The following is a 14,624-nucleotide window of genomic DNA, read 5'->3' on the forward strand; positions in this document are numbered from 1 at the left end:
TCTTTTATTATTACTGCAAAACACATTAAGCCGCTTTTTATACATTATTGTTAATATAAATTTGCTGTGTAGTTTCAACAGAGCTGAAGTGACTCCGCACTCCATTTCGCATGGGTTACTTTTAATAGGTACCCAGCTCCCTAAATAAATCCGAGTTATGTGGGATTCGAAGGAGCTACTAAATCGTAATGAAATGACTTGCGGTGGTACCCGTGCTGCAGCGCACATTCTTAGGAGCTCGCCGAATAACCTACCGATCATAATTACGGGGATGTGACCGATGTGCATCTCAAAATAACCGAAAAACATCTCAACTCGTTCATTCCATAAGAAATGTGGACAAACACATCTTTCAATGGTGGGCCAAAATTTCATTTGACGGACCGGTTGGCGTGGTTGGTTGCCTTTAACGCCGAAAGTTGTGGGTTCGATTCCCACCCAGGACAGACATTTGTGTGCATGAACATGTCTGTTTGTCCTGAGTCTGGGTGTAATTATCTACATAAGTATGTATTAACAAAAGAAAACTAGTATATCAATTGCCTGGTTTCCATAGTACAAGCTCTGCTTAGTTTGGGATCAGATGGCCCTATGTGAATAATGGCCCAGGATATTATTATTATTAATACCATCAAGTATTCAAGCGCCTCAGCTACCCTACATTTGGCTAATTAATTATTTCACTGTTTACTGCAATTGCAAAAATAGTTTCATTTAAAATGAAAACCATTATGAAAGTTCCAACAATTGTAATACAGAGAATTTTCAATCCGCAAAAACGCAAAAGTATATTTTTAAAAGCCTTTTATAATGTTTCGACCCATTTCATTTTTATTTCAGATCCATTACCTTCACTCTTCGCTCAAACACAAAATACAATGGAGATAAAAGTTTCAAATATATTAATTCTTTTAAAATAGTTGAAGTGAAGAGTCATCCAGCTATACCCTAGAGCCTAACGAAGCAGCGAATCCACAATGCGGATTTAGGTAAAGGTCGTATTTTAAGGCGATATCGCGCTAGCTTAAGATAAAAATGTTTATCTGAATATTTTTGTTTCATCGTCAACAGTTTCAGAGGATTCGATGTTTTATTTTTAAATGAAAATTCCAAATAGTCACAATTACATTTAAACAAGCTTTTCGAAGTAGCTTGGCAGATAAACACAATGGCAACAAACACAACGAATGCCTACTTAAATACGTATATATTCCTGTGGTCTCAACAAATATCTATCCAACAGCTAACTATCACACATTTCCTTCGAATGTAATTACTGTGCACTAAAAGTAAGTAAGCAACAAATAGAAGTAAAATAAAATGTACACGACAAACCGTCTCAACTTTTGCGTTTCCATAGCAATAGAAGCTTTGGATAGTACTGTATAGCATACATTCGCTTTTATTCTTTCCGCATCTTCAATATGTGGCCTGAATGGTAGAGGTCACGATTACACTTGAATGTTTAATCGCGACATTTGTATGAGCACCCCAGAGGTATTTTATGTGGGATTATAGCCTTTAATGAGAATGTATTTAAGCGCTTTATACATTTTCCGTATTGTAAATTATTATTATTTGAATGAAAAAACTGAACGGTCGAATTTTGTCATAATAGTAAGTTTATCTTGTGAAAATTATTACAAATGTATTCGAAATTATATTGATAAAAGTAGTTATGGTTCATTGACGTGGAAAACATTTTATAATATTTAGAAAACTTTATATCCATTTATTATTTGTAAAAATAATTATATAAATTAACATTAACTTTCTATGTGAGTTTGTGAATGTTAAGTATTTTTTGTAACTTCATATACTCGTATAATTTTCAAAGACAATGCGTTTAAGAGTCACTTTAAAAAGTTTATCTCGCAGTAATATTTCACAAAGACATTATTAAACTATAAACCTTTCAGACAAGCAACTTTAAGACTATACCGAAAACTAAATCGGTTACTTGCACTTTACACAAACTGAACTTTATATAAACTATGGAATATGAATAGCACTTATTTCCCACCGAGTATTTGAGTTTTATTGTGTAATTATATACAAAAAAACATTATCATATATATTACTAGCTACACGTCTAGATAAAAACGTTTATTATTGTAATACATATTACTCTATTCGCTTACACGGCGGACCAATAAAGCTCGCGATTGTCGGGACTTTTAATCAGACATCTTAAACAATCATCGTCATATTTCAGCCGATTTATATTTAAACCTTTCTAATTAATCACTCCGCCCATACTGTACGAAAATCAATTTAATAGTTTTTGAATTTACCGCGTTCAGACAGATACAGCGCGTGGACTTTATTTATAGAATGTGATGATATTAACTTTATGTTATATAACACCTCAGAAAACGACTATAAATTAATTTCTTACTTTATTTAAAAATAATTAAAACCATTTTCAAACCTTGCAAGTTTCTTTTAAAATATATTTTACTTATCTGTATGTAACAGGCGAAACATCCGCAACGTTAAGTGCCGTAGATGTTTGTAACAGAGTAAAAATATACTAGAACAAAATCTACTTTCACACTACTAACTGGAAGTATTTAGTTTTTATCCCGAGTGTTTACGTACTCGCCTAGAATTATAAATTTAAACGAAAAATACTAAGCCATGTCATGTGATGATCTTAAATAATGTTAAACTGCATTACTATATTCAAACAAATAATAAAATTAATGAGACAGCAACATTATCACTAAATTCTAAATTAATTTAAAGTATTTCTATTTTAACTTATCTATATGACAAATGTCAAATATTTCAATAGATACTTTTTTTGTTTGGTAGAGGTTAACGAGCTGTAGCCGATTATAAAAAAAAAGGACAAAATCAGTAGAAAATAAATTTTCTACCACATCTGTTCATCATTGTAAAATAAAATATAATGTATCAATGTATGATACATTCTACCAACCCGCATTGGAGCAGCGTGGTGGAATAAGCGCCAAACCTTCTCCTCAAAAAGGGAGAGGAGACCTTAGCCCAGCAGTGGGACATTTACAGGCTGTTACTAAATGATACATTATATTTTATTTTTCTCAAATTATTAATAAAATAAATTATGGTCGATTTTCGATTAGTGTGCGAACTAAAGTTGCTTCAAAAAAAAAGTTAGCGAAAAATGAAATACATTTTTTTCTTCAATTCATATAAAAATAGAACATATAAAACTAAGAAAATATGAAGAAAAAATGGACTGAGGTTTGCCTAACAAGCCACGACTTGTGACCGGCACACACTTGACCGCTTTAATTATTTCCGTTGCATCTTTGTAGCGCTTAAAGTGCTAGTGTGTTTTGCTTGAATGATTTTTAATCTGTGGAAGAAATTGAATTTATTATTTTTTACGTATTTTAGTATATATGCATTTAACAATATTTTATCTCAATGATTGTCTTCATTACAGGTTTTTAAGTTATTGTGGTTGCGCAGAACAATATAGTTTATTAGCCCCCCCCCCCCTCCCCTGAAAGATGAGGGTTTCATAGCATTGTCATGTAATCAAACTATCGAACTATGAGGCGTGTCAGACACTTGTGCGCTATAATTTACCCTGCACAGACCGTCACTTTTTAAAATTATAAAAAGATAAATCTAAAAATAAATAGGAGTTTTGCTTACATTATTTTTTTTTTTTTTTTTATTTTATTAGGTAAGCGAACGGGCGAATGAGCGGCTGTTGCTAAGTGGTCACCACCGCCCATATTCATTAGCGATCTACGAAATATTAACCATTGTGTACATCGTCAATCGTCACCAACCTTGGGAAGTAAGATGTTGTGTCCACCGGTTCACACACACACAACAATATGTATAATATATATCTTCTTCTGCCTAGCGTTTTCCCAGCCTAGTAACGCCAGGATTTTGAATATATATATTATAAATAATATATATATATATTAAAAATAATTAAATAATTTATTTATGTTTATGTCAAAATTTACAAGAAGACATTTAAAATATTATATGATAGAGAATACTGGTATTAATGTGGGACACAGCTTAAGCAAAGATATTTTGGAGTACATGAAAGCATTTGTAGATTAACAGAGTAACTTGCCACATAATTAAAACCTCGTAACAAATGGTTTGCTTCAACCAGAGCTTGTTATGCAAATGTGTTCCACAATACATGATTAAAATAATTATACGATTCTATTTATTATGATTGAAATAAATATAATATAAACGAACGTTTCAATCGGCCTTCATCTTAAAAATGAAATTGCCTTCGTTCATAATCATTAAAAACAAAATATAATAAATTAGTATCAGTAACAAACAATTGAGCAATTTCTTATTCGATAATAGCTATTCTTCCTAAATACATTACTGGAGAAGACGTTTGTCATTTGTTGCCCACCACTTGAACAAGTCCTACATTGTAGGTGGATAGTTATATATAACTCTCATCTCGTCAGTCCCGCAGGCCGTATTTTCTTACACCGAATTTTTACCACTTCAGCCGCTTTCAGAAGTTTGCGGTGGATTTCTATTAAAACGAGAAGTCTCAAAAATATTCCATCTGACGGTAAAGTGATATCTTCACGCGGTAGTAAATCAAAATCACACTGCTATCTTTATTCTGCGTAAAGGTAAAGGTAAATAATTTATTGTTATGGAATTTGTAACTATAAACATTTGGAATTTTGGCAGTATTCAATATTTATTTATGACAAATATTTTTACTCGTTATAATCATAAAATTTATGCTTCAAATTCATTGGCCGTAACATATAAGGCGTATACTATGATACAAAACGTAGAGTCGGTAATCGTTTATTAACATATAATAGTAACAGCCTATTAATGTCCCACTGCTGGGCTAAGGCCTCCTCTCCCTTTTGAGGAGAAGGTTTAAAACTTGTTCCACCACGCTGCTCCAATGCGGGTCGGTAGAATACACATGTAGCAGAATTTCAATGAAATCAGACACATGCAGGTTTCCTCACGATGTTTTTCTTCCCCGTCAAACACGAGATGAATTATTAACACAAATTAAGCACATGAAAATTCAGTCGTGCTTGCCCGGGTTTGAACCCACGATCATCGGTTAAGATTCACGCGTTCTAACCACTTACCGGTTCTAGTTAGTAGAGTCTACATTTCGAACAAGTTGTAGTTTACCATGTTTAATCCTATAACCTAACGTTTTAAAAGTGCCTGCTTAAATAAAGAATATTTTCATTTTGATTTTATTGGCTCACAAGCCACAATAATTGTTGTATGATACTATCGCTGTTAATTATTATTTACTTTTTGTAAAAACCATGTCCAAGGTTAATACGTATATTTATTTCTGGTTTCTTTTTCACAAATCATAAATGTTTTAGGTAAATTAAGGTAAACATCTGCATTGCGACTCATCACAATGCCTTGATACACACAGACTTGCTCTCCGTTTCGACCTTTAGAGTAACGCATTAAATTAATATTATGTTCATAATTAAATGAACCGAGGAAACTTTTTTTTTATTTTATATATTTAAACAATAAAAAAATCCTAATAATTATGATGATATTGGTAATTATTTAAATGATAAAGATGAAAATAAACTAATTATGCTTTTAATTATTCATATTTTTACATAGTTGTACAAAGGTGGGTTTAAATAACTCTACCAAATATATTCAAGCAAAAATTACATATAGTTGACGTACAAATACGCATCATGGCTGAGCGCGAATAATACAAAGTTGGCGTCATATACATAATAAATATAAACGCATCCAAATTCTAAAAAAAATAAAAATTATCTGTACTCGTGTTAAGTGTTTCAAAATATATATTACAAATTTATAACTTTCTTACTTTCGCGTCGGTATGAATTGTATTTTGTATTTTTATGAAACGTAATAAATAAAAAAATATATATACTACTGTCACTGTCCGCATTGTTGGCTATCATGTCACATTGCATCACTTTAATTAAGTTTAGTATAAATACATTAAACTGTGAAGTGAAACGTAATAGAAACAATCAGTAAAACCATACTAATATCATTGAAAATAATGCATATATACATATATGTATATTACCAGCGTTACGAATGCTTTATTGAACCAAATTATTATAAACACAGAAACATTTTTTATTACTCCGTCGGCTTAGTTAATATATAAATAAAGTACATGACAAGCAGTCTAATCAATTATTCGTATTTAGATTTTCTAGAACATTATAAAATTATGTTTCAAATATTGAGCTTAAATGTAATACTAGCCGTGCCACGACTTTATTCCATCCCATATTCCATGAAAATATTGCCAATATTCTTTCTTACTCAGCGATAAAATTTAAACCTTGGTCTAAAAGTTGGTGTGACGAACGTCCAAAGTAGCCCTTATAATTATAATGCTATAGTACAATACGTGTGATAAAGGTTTATCCGTCTGAAATAAGTGACGCGTCAGACATATTGTTTAGAAAAAAATGTAAACTGCTTCTTGTTGGCATGTTGGTTAGATGAGCATATAATTATAACACAAGTTATATAATAAGTATTGCGCGGTAATTTTAATTAATTTAATAGTGGATTATCGTTAATTTTTACCGTTTCAGATGCACAAACAACTCCGAAAGTCTAAATATATATTTTTTTATGTTAGAGGGGCAAACGAGCAATAGGCTCACATAATGGAAAGTGACTACCACCGCCCATGGATACCTGCAACACACGAAAGCTTGCAGGTGCGTTGCTGGCCTTTAAAGAATGAGTACGCTCTTTTCTTTAAGGTTTGTATGTCATAATGGTTCGGAAAAGTCGCTGGCAAAAGCTGGTTCCACAGAGTGGTTGTGCGAGGCAGGAAATTCCTTAAATTTAAACCAACAAACTTATATTACGTGTAGGTAAGCTTTGGCTTTCTTGAAAGGTGAATAAACCAATATATTAAAATGATAACCTCGTCAAAACAAAAAGTCACCTACGCATAATATTTCCAAGTATAACATGTAACCTTAAAACAGTTTTATTACACGCGTAGATGAATGACTGCAACAATTGCGCGTATTGTAAGTGCTATTTTCGCGCGACGCGGTTCTCATTCATGCTTGTAGACGTTCGTAGCATATTTGTATCACGATAAATGGATCTTGTTCGCGCCAACTCATGTCAAACGACTGCGGAAGAGCACAAATTAAGTATTTTTATTAATAATTACGGATTATTTTCGTAACTACCCACAGAGTATTTATTTTATTATACAAAATGCGTTTATGAAGTTATGACGGCGTTGGCATTGGTTTTGTTTGTATGATTATATGATAAATATATATATATATGGTGTATCGTTTGAATTAGAAATGTATCATTTTTTAATAACCTACATTTTGTATATAATTACATTTTTTTGACTGCCTCGTTGGTCTAGTGGCTTGATGGAGGTCCTGGATTCAATTCCCAGGTCGGGCCAGTAAAAAGTTTTTGGATTTTTCTGTCAGAAAATTCTCAGTAGCAGCCCGGAGTCTGGCAGTTGGAAGTGTGTACACTCGGAAAGCACGGAAAGCCGTTGGTCCTGCGTCTAAACTCTTTCCGGTCGTGTCGGATTGCCGTCCCATCGGATTATGAGAGCTAAGGAATAGAGAGTGCACATGTGTTTGCGCACACTTGTGCACTATAATATGTCCTGCGCAGTGGGCTAATCCGTCTTGAGATTGGCCGCCGTGGCCGAAATCGGCTTGGAGGACATTATTATTAATGACATTTTATTATTGTCCAATAATCGTTAAAATCTATTTATCCATGTCATAATTTACTACCATCTTCTTACATACTATGAAAGCTGTCAACGCAACATTATATTTAGCTTTAAAGAAAACAATCACACCAAAAACTTATTTTTTATTTATAATTCTGTATTTAATTAAATATTAGTATTATACTTTTTCTATTTCATTTGTAGTTATTATTTTTATATAAAAAATATTCAAACTAGCAATCGTGTTTTTTAACTTTTTTTTATTGGTGTGTTATTATTGTATGGGTATAGTTTTTTTTCATATATACTATGTGCCATGTATAAAATGAATAATGCTAAACTTACAATTTACTTGTATTAAGTATAATATCGTTTTAAATATGATAAAATACATTTTTCATATTTAAAACTGTTACGAGGCATAAAGAAAATGAATTGCGAACGAGCTGGCACGGAGAAATTGCAAATAAAAAACGAGACAAGCTCCCTTAAGTGATTCTTAGTAAGGTTTTGTTCTCTCCTAATTAAAAAAAAATAAACTGTGAAAGGAATCAAAAATGCACACAATAAATACACGAAGATTACTTAGTTTTAGACTGTTCAATAAGTAATAAATACTTAAATAGTGTTATATAATAATTAGTACACGATGACGATATTTATACTAAAAATTGAAGACAGAAATCTATCTTAATTTTTTAATGTCCGATAAATTGCAATTTTGTTTGATACAACTCCCTGTCTCAAGCTTTTAAATTTAAATGGTTTTGCTTTGCAATTGACAATAACTAATAAAGATGTATAATTATAATAATAATATCCTGGGACATCTTTCACACACGGCCATCTGATCCCAAATTAAGCTTGTACAAAGCTTGTGCTATGGAAACCAGACAACTGATATACTACATATACTACTTTTCTTTTGTAAATACATACTTATATAGATAATCACAACCAGACTCAGGACAAACAGACATGTTCATGCACACAAATGTCTGTCCTGGGTGGGAATCGAACCCACAACCTTCGGCGTGAAAGGCAAGTATCTACCAACCACGCCAATCGGCTCGTCTTTATTATTGTTCTATTTTATTTATTTTGTATTATCCATTATTTAAGAACGTCGTCGTCTCGTGAAAAATAAACTCCACTGGATTACTTAGGGATAAAGTAAATTAAAATTTGAATTAAGCCTTTATCTATCTAACACATAAATACACAAATACACATATTTAACAATAACAGAATAAAGCACTTCAACGGTTGTGCTATAGATAAAAAGCTCACCTTTCTTAGTAGGTTTCTAAATATATTTTTAAATATACCATTTCCTCACCTTAACAAATATCGTAATAAGTGATGTAATATCATAAGTGATGTTCTCTCTTTAAAATAATCATAAAATAGTAAACGTATAGCATTTACCCACCTTATCAAGATTTGGCACATGCCGCGAAATATCCAAAACTTTAAAAAACTTATTTAATTCGGTTGAAAGTTAAATTATGTTATTAATATTTTATGTTATTACATCTTTGTTATGTTAATAGTATCATTTATATAAATAGTTTATTGAACATTTTCAAAACAAGGCAGCATTTTGATATACATTAAATGAAATATATATAATAAAATAATTATACATTTAAAAAATAAATATATATAATATATATAGACGTAGAATTCACCCACTAATAACACAAATTTAATAACAATATATATTTAATTTTCACCAAGACGGTAAACTAATTATTTTGTGGAATAAAAAATACACTTACATTATGTTGACGTATATATATATATTTATTATATATTATATAGGCTATAGGACCGAATGCTTCTAATGATACTGAATGAAAAACAGTCGTTTCGTTTTGCGTTTGTATAATATTACTTGAGCCAGAGATAGAAATCTACGATATTAGTGTATAGTCATTTATATTTAAATTAATTAATTCTACAACAAAATAATTATACATTTAAAATATATCTTTTAATATAATTTAGCCATAATTGTATTCCCTAGCTATATTATTTTGTAATTGTGTTTAATTCTTTAAATTTGAGATTTAATTTATTTAAATTATTCATATAATTTACATAGTGAAAACCATAGATGGGTTTTTCTGTCAAAAAAAAAAAAACGAAATATCAGAGGACGCAAGAACAGAGGTTCCATATTCAAATAAAATCGATAAAGTAAGAGTTAAAGTCAACAATAGGACAACATTCAAAATCATAATATAATTACTTTATACTACGAGGCACGTTAAAGCACTTTTAAATCGTATTTTAACAAGATCAAATTAACTGTTAAGCTACCACTGATACTGAATAATTAGTTCTACCGAGACGAACCGCTAGGACACAGTACCTACATATTTTAGATTCTTATTTTATTATCGTAGCTAAATAGCTTTGAATTGCTTATTAATATTATGAATATGAAAGTGAGTTTGTTTGTTAAGCTTTTGTATTTTAACTACGAATCCTCGTGAAATTTTGCATACACGTTGTCAGGGGTAAAGAAAAGGACAAAGGGGCCTAACACCCCCATTCTCAAGCGCGGGCGAAGCCACAAGCGAAAACTAGTAAAAAATATTTATCAATAATATAAAAACTTAAATAAAAAAATTAAATTTTGTTAAAAATTAACAAATTTGTAACCGTTTTTTGTCAAACTTGCCTCAAACCAGAACTAAAGTACAATTGATGTTCGCGACTTCACACTTTCGTTGTTAGCAACTCTTTTTCCAGTATAATTTCAATTAGAGGTAATTTTTGGCAATTTCATGTATAGATGGCACATTATTTAAGTTGCTTTAATTAAGTAAAGTTTGGTTCCTAACTAATACGTAATTAGTGCGATTGTATTTAGAAGCATTTATGTTCACCGTTATAATTAATTTCAAAAATTCACCTCATATATTTTTATTCGGCAGTGAATACATCTCTGAACACTTGCAGATATTTCCTAGCAATTGATTTGATTGACCGGAAACTGACCGTTAATTGTATTCCCGAATGAAAACATGTCAATTATCTCGATGCGCTGTGATATTTTCAATGTTTAAATTTAGTTTGTTTTAGTTCGACTAATAGAGATATATATTATATATATTTTAACTCCATTGTTAAACTTTTTAGTAAGAGTCTAAAAACCTTATTTTACACGTAACTTTTTTATAATACCTAATATTGAATTTGTAGTTTTTTTTTATCGAATTCTAAAACTAAGCAAGCCGTTTTAGTCAAAACTAATTTCACAACTATTAATTTATTTTGATAATTCTCATTTGCGATGGACTTTTTTTATCTGTATTACATAATTCCTATAAAATAATATATTCTGTAGCATAAGCACTTATTATATTATTATAGTCTGTTATTTAATTACAACTAATGCCTCCTTTATATTAAGTCATACAAAAATTTATAATCGATTTTTTTTAATAAAAATTCTCGTTTTTATAAATAATTTATAGAACTATAATTAACTTATGAATGATATTAAAAACATTTTTCACTTGAGCAAAACTCGAATGAATAAAAAACAGTTCATGAAAAATGCACATTTTTATCTGTGACCCAGTTATGTTTCGAACATTTAGCTTTACCTCTGGGTCCGTTAACAATAAAAATGTAGCTTGGTTCAAAAAAATTACAAACATCCAAAAGTAGTTCCAGTTTCACCCATATTGGAAGAACTTTATTTTTAAAACCATTGCCACTAATAACTGGTAAAACAAATTCGAACAAGGAGTTCTTACATAAAATCATCCGTATCAAAATCAAAATATATTTAATAATAAATAAAAGTTTGAATATAGAATAGAATAGAGCGTAAACTAACTTTATTGAAGTTTTCCCGCCATAAAATTTTATACGACTGAATCTGTCAAACTTACCCGGTTGCTTCTCTGGCGTTGGTGGTTCCTGATGATGACTTCTCAGCAGCTGTAAAGCGAATTCGGTACCCACTTCCTCCGAGCGCGGACACGGTACATACGCGTACTGCTTCTTGGTCGGCGCCGGGACGGGCGCGACGCGATACTTGCCGCGCTCGGCCATGCGGCGTCTGACGCTGTTACAGTACTTCAGTGCTACCAACTATTGAATTCAAACTCCCTAGAGTCTAATACCAATATTCTAATACTAAAGTTTTCAGCATTCAAAAGAGTTTTTCTACATATGTAATAAATTGAAATAATATTAAACTGAAAATTTACTTCACATTTTCTTAAGCTTTAATATTAATTAATAAACAAAGCATAGTGTTTGAAGAAAAATTTATAAATGAATATTTATGAAACATTTAATAATTAATTAAAAGGTTTTCATTTATTACATAATACTTGCTTTCAATATTACCAGGAATTATAAAAACTAAAATATGTAATTTTATTATATATATATGTATATATCCATACAATAAAATTAATTTATTTTATTTAATCCTATAATATCGGGGGAAATGATTACAAGTTGGCATCACAATCTGTGCCGCAGCTAGCGTGAGGCCTTATCGATAAAGCGCGAGGTGTTACTCTTAATTTCCAACACACAACCGATAATCACAGCATTATCGAATCACTTATTAAACAAAAAAGTCGTTTATTGCTTGATTGATTCTTAATACACTGTCCTTATGGTACAATCGATTCAAAATTTACTTAGCCTTTTAAGATTCGATTATAACAAGTAATTATTTTTTTATCCCCAAAACTTTATAACACGTCATCCGACAAGACAGTTTCTTGTCCATTCTAATTTACCTTCTAGTTCCTCTCTACGCTAAGACGGGACTCTACGCAACGATGGCAAGAGGTATGGCATCAGCCTTATAAATTGGGCATGACATAAGGTTATAACTATGGGATAGGACTTATATTGACACACTAGATTGAACCCACATTTTGACATTCTGTGACCCACCAGATGACCATATCACGGTTCCTATTTCAAGCCATTTATAAATTACTTATTGAGATGACTGGAAGCCAGCTCTTGTTTGACAGCATCTCGGCCAACGTTGTGATGTTATGTATTGGTCAACAAGTACTAGATAAGTAGATTTTTTTATTGATAATGTACTTACATAAGTAATTCTTTTTTTTATATATTTACTTCAATATTTTATTACGTTCATTTTTTTTTAAATTATTTAATTTAATTTTTTATACTTATAAACAGCTTTAGTAACGTTTATTTACAGTAAAGACTTAAAAAAATATATATTTGTAAGAATGCTTATTTTTGTTACTGTGCCTTATTATATTTTTGATTATTTTTTATACATTTATTTGATGTCTAAACAAGCCAGGAGATTTATACTATTTTTTTTTATTAAATAATACTTTTATGTACTGCGACTACTGCGAGTCATAATCATCTACACAAAATCTGATATACATGTATATATTTTTATATTATACGTTATTTTGGCAAACAATGACAAAAAATATACGTGACAAATAAAAAAACGCAATATAATAGTAAAACAATTAGCATAGCATAGCATTTTTTTATAAGAGCATTTCAAATGGACGCAGGTTCAAATTTCGAGACGCTTGTTTCGTTTCTTAACTTAACATAAGTACAAGTATTTAACTTGTAAATAATGTTATGTAATAAAAATGTTTTCTTATTACATAACATTAATAAATTAATTAATTATGGATATGATTTAGCATTCTTATGATTTAACACTCGATTCATAATTTTCTTATAATCTAATATAAAATTATAGGCATTTAAATAAAATAAATAACTAAATGTGTTTAAATACGTATGTATTATGTCTATTTTAGTACAATACACTGTGATTAAACCAGCGGCACATCACTAGTTATGTCAGTGCGCGCGCAAGGCTCGTGCTTCCCGCACTACGGTCGATAGCACGCGGGAAAGCTGCACTATGCGGGACAATGCGTTCCAAACTTTTTCAGGGATCTGTAGTCATCAAAAATATTGATTGAAAGTTATAAAACATTTTCTGTATTTACATTAAAACGAACCGCTCTTAAAACGATTTAAATGTGAGGTGCCATTTTTTTTTTCTTATTAATAATTAGTTTTTTTTTGCATAATAATGTAGTGAACTATAAATACAAAATAGTACGTTATATAATTAAATCAATAAATGTTCACTACTTAAAACTACACATCAAGTGGACAGTCTACCTTATATCTTGATGGTGGCTTTCTCGTAATAAAATATACTAAGTAGACCAAAAGTTATACGTATATTTTTATGACAGTTAAAAGAAAGAAATAAAAAGAGTGAACAAATTGCAACGGACACAAGCTCACAAGTTCAAGTCTTAAATTCACATTTCTTTTGTTTCCTTAAATAATATTCTTCTTACTCGCAGTTTGTCTGTTTGAAGTTATTTGCTTAATGAAAAATTACTAGATGTTAAACCCGCACCAAATATTCTCGTATTTTTCCCGTAGATCCGGAATATGCCTCTATTCCTTGTCCAATCCACTAAAATTACTTGAGTGGTCATAACAGGTATATCATATGTCAATAAACAAATATGTCTTCTTTTACACTCATTATATTAGTCTGATTACAAAGATTCAAAAAGAAAAATCACTTTTTGTGTTTTCCCCCATAATTCCTTACGGCTTTATCAACTATACAATGAAATATTTATAACAAAGAATTTATTTACTTATTTTCTTTGGCATAACAAACGTTCATAACTTAGATTCTTTCAAGGCTGTTGGGTGCAATACCTTTGCCATTAGCAAGAAAATATTAAACAAAAAATATTTTCTTTCAAGATTAATAATAATCATAAGAGTGCCTTATCCACGTTTCCCATATCCAAACATTCTTTTTAACACACTTTCCAAGTCAACACGCAATAAAAACGCGCTT

At 30.6% G+C, this 14,624-nt stretch overlaps 1 protein-coding gene across 1 annotated transcript in view; it reads right to left on the minus strand.

The window, feature by feature from the left end:
- The window catches only part of LOC126772367 (uncharacterized), a 102,740-nt gene extending 90,934 nt beyond the window's left edge, over positions 1–11,806 (minus strand). The window contains exon 1 of the mRNA XM_050492717.1: positions 11,644–11,806. Coding sequence (XP_050348674.1) covers positions 11,644–11,806 — 163 coding nt within the window. The remainder of the gene's footprint in view (positions 1–11,643) is intronic.
- Between the last annotated feature and the right edge of the window lie 2,818 nt (positions 11,807–14,624).

Source organism: Nymphalis io, chromosome 12 (genome assembly GCF_905147045.1).
Source record: "Nymphalis io chromosome 12, ilAglIoxx1.1, whole genome shotgun sequence".
Classification (NCBI taxonomy): domain Eukaryota; kingdom Metazoa; phylum Arthropoda; class Insecta; order Lepidoptera; family Nymphalidae; genus Nymphalis; species Nymphalis io.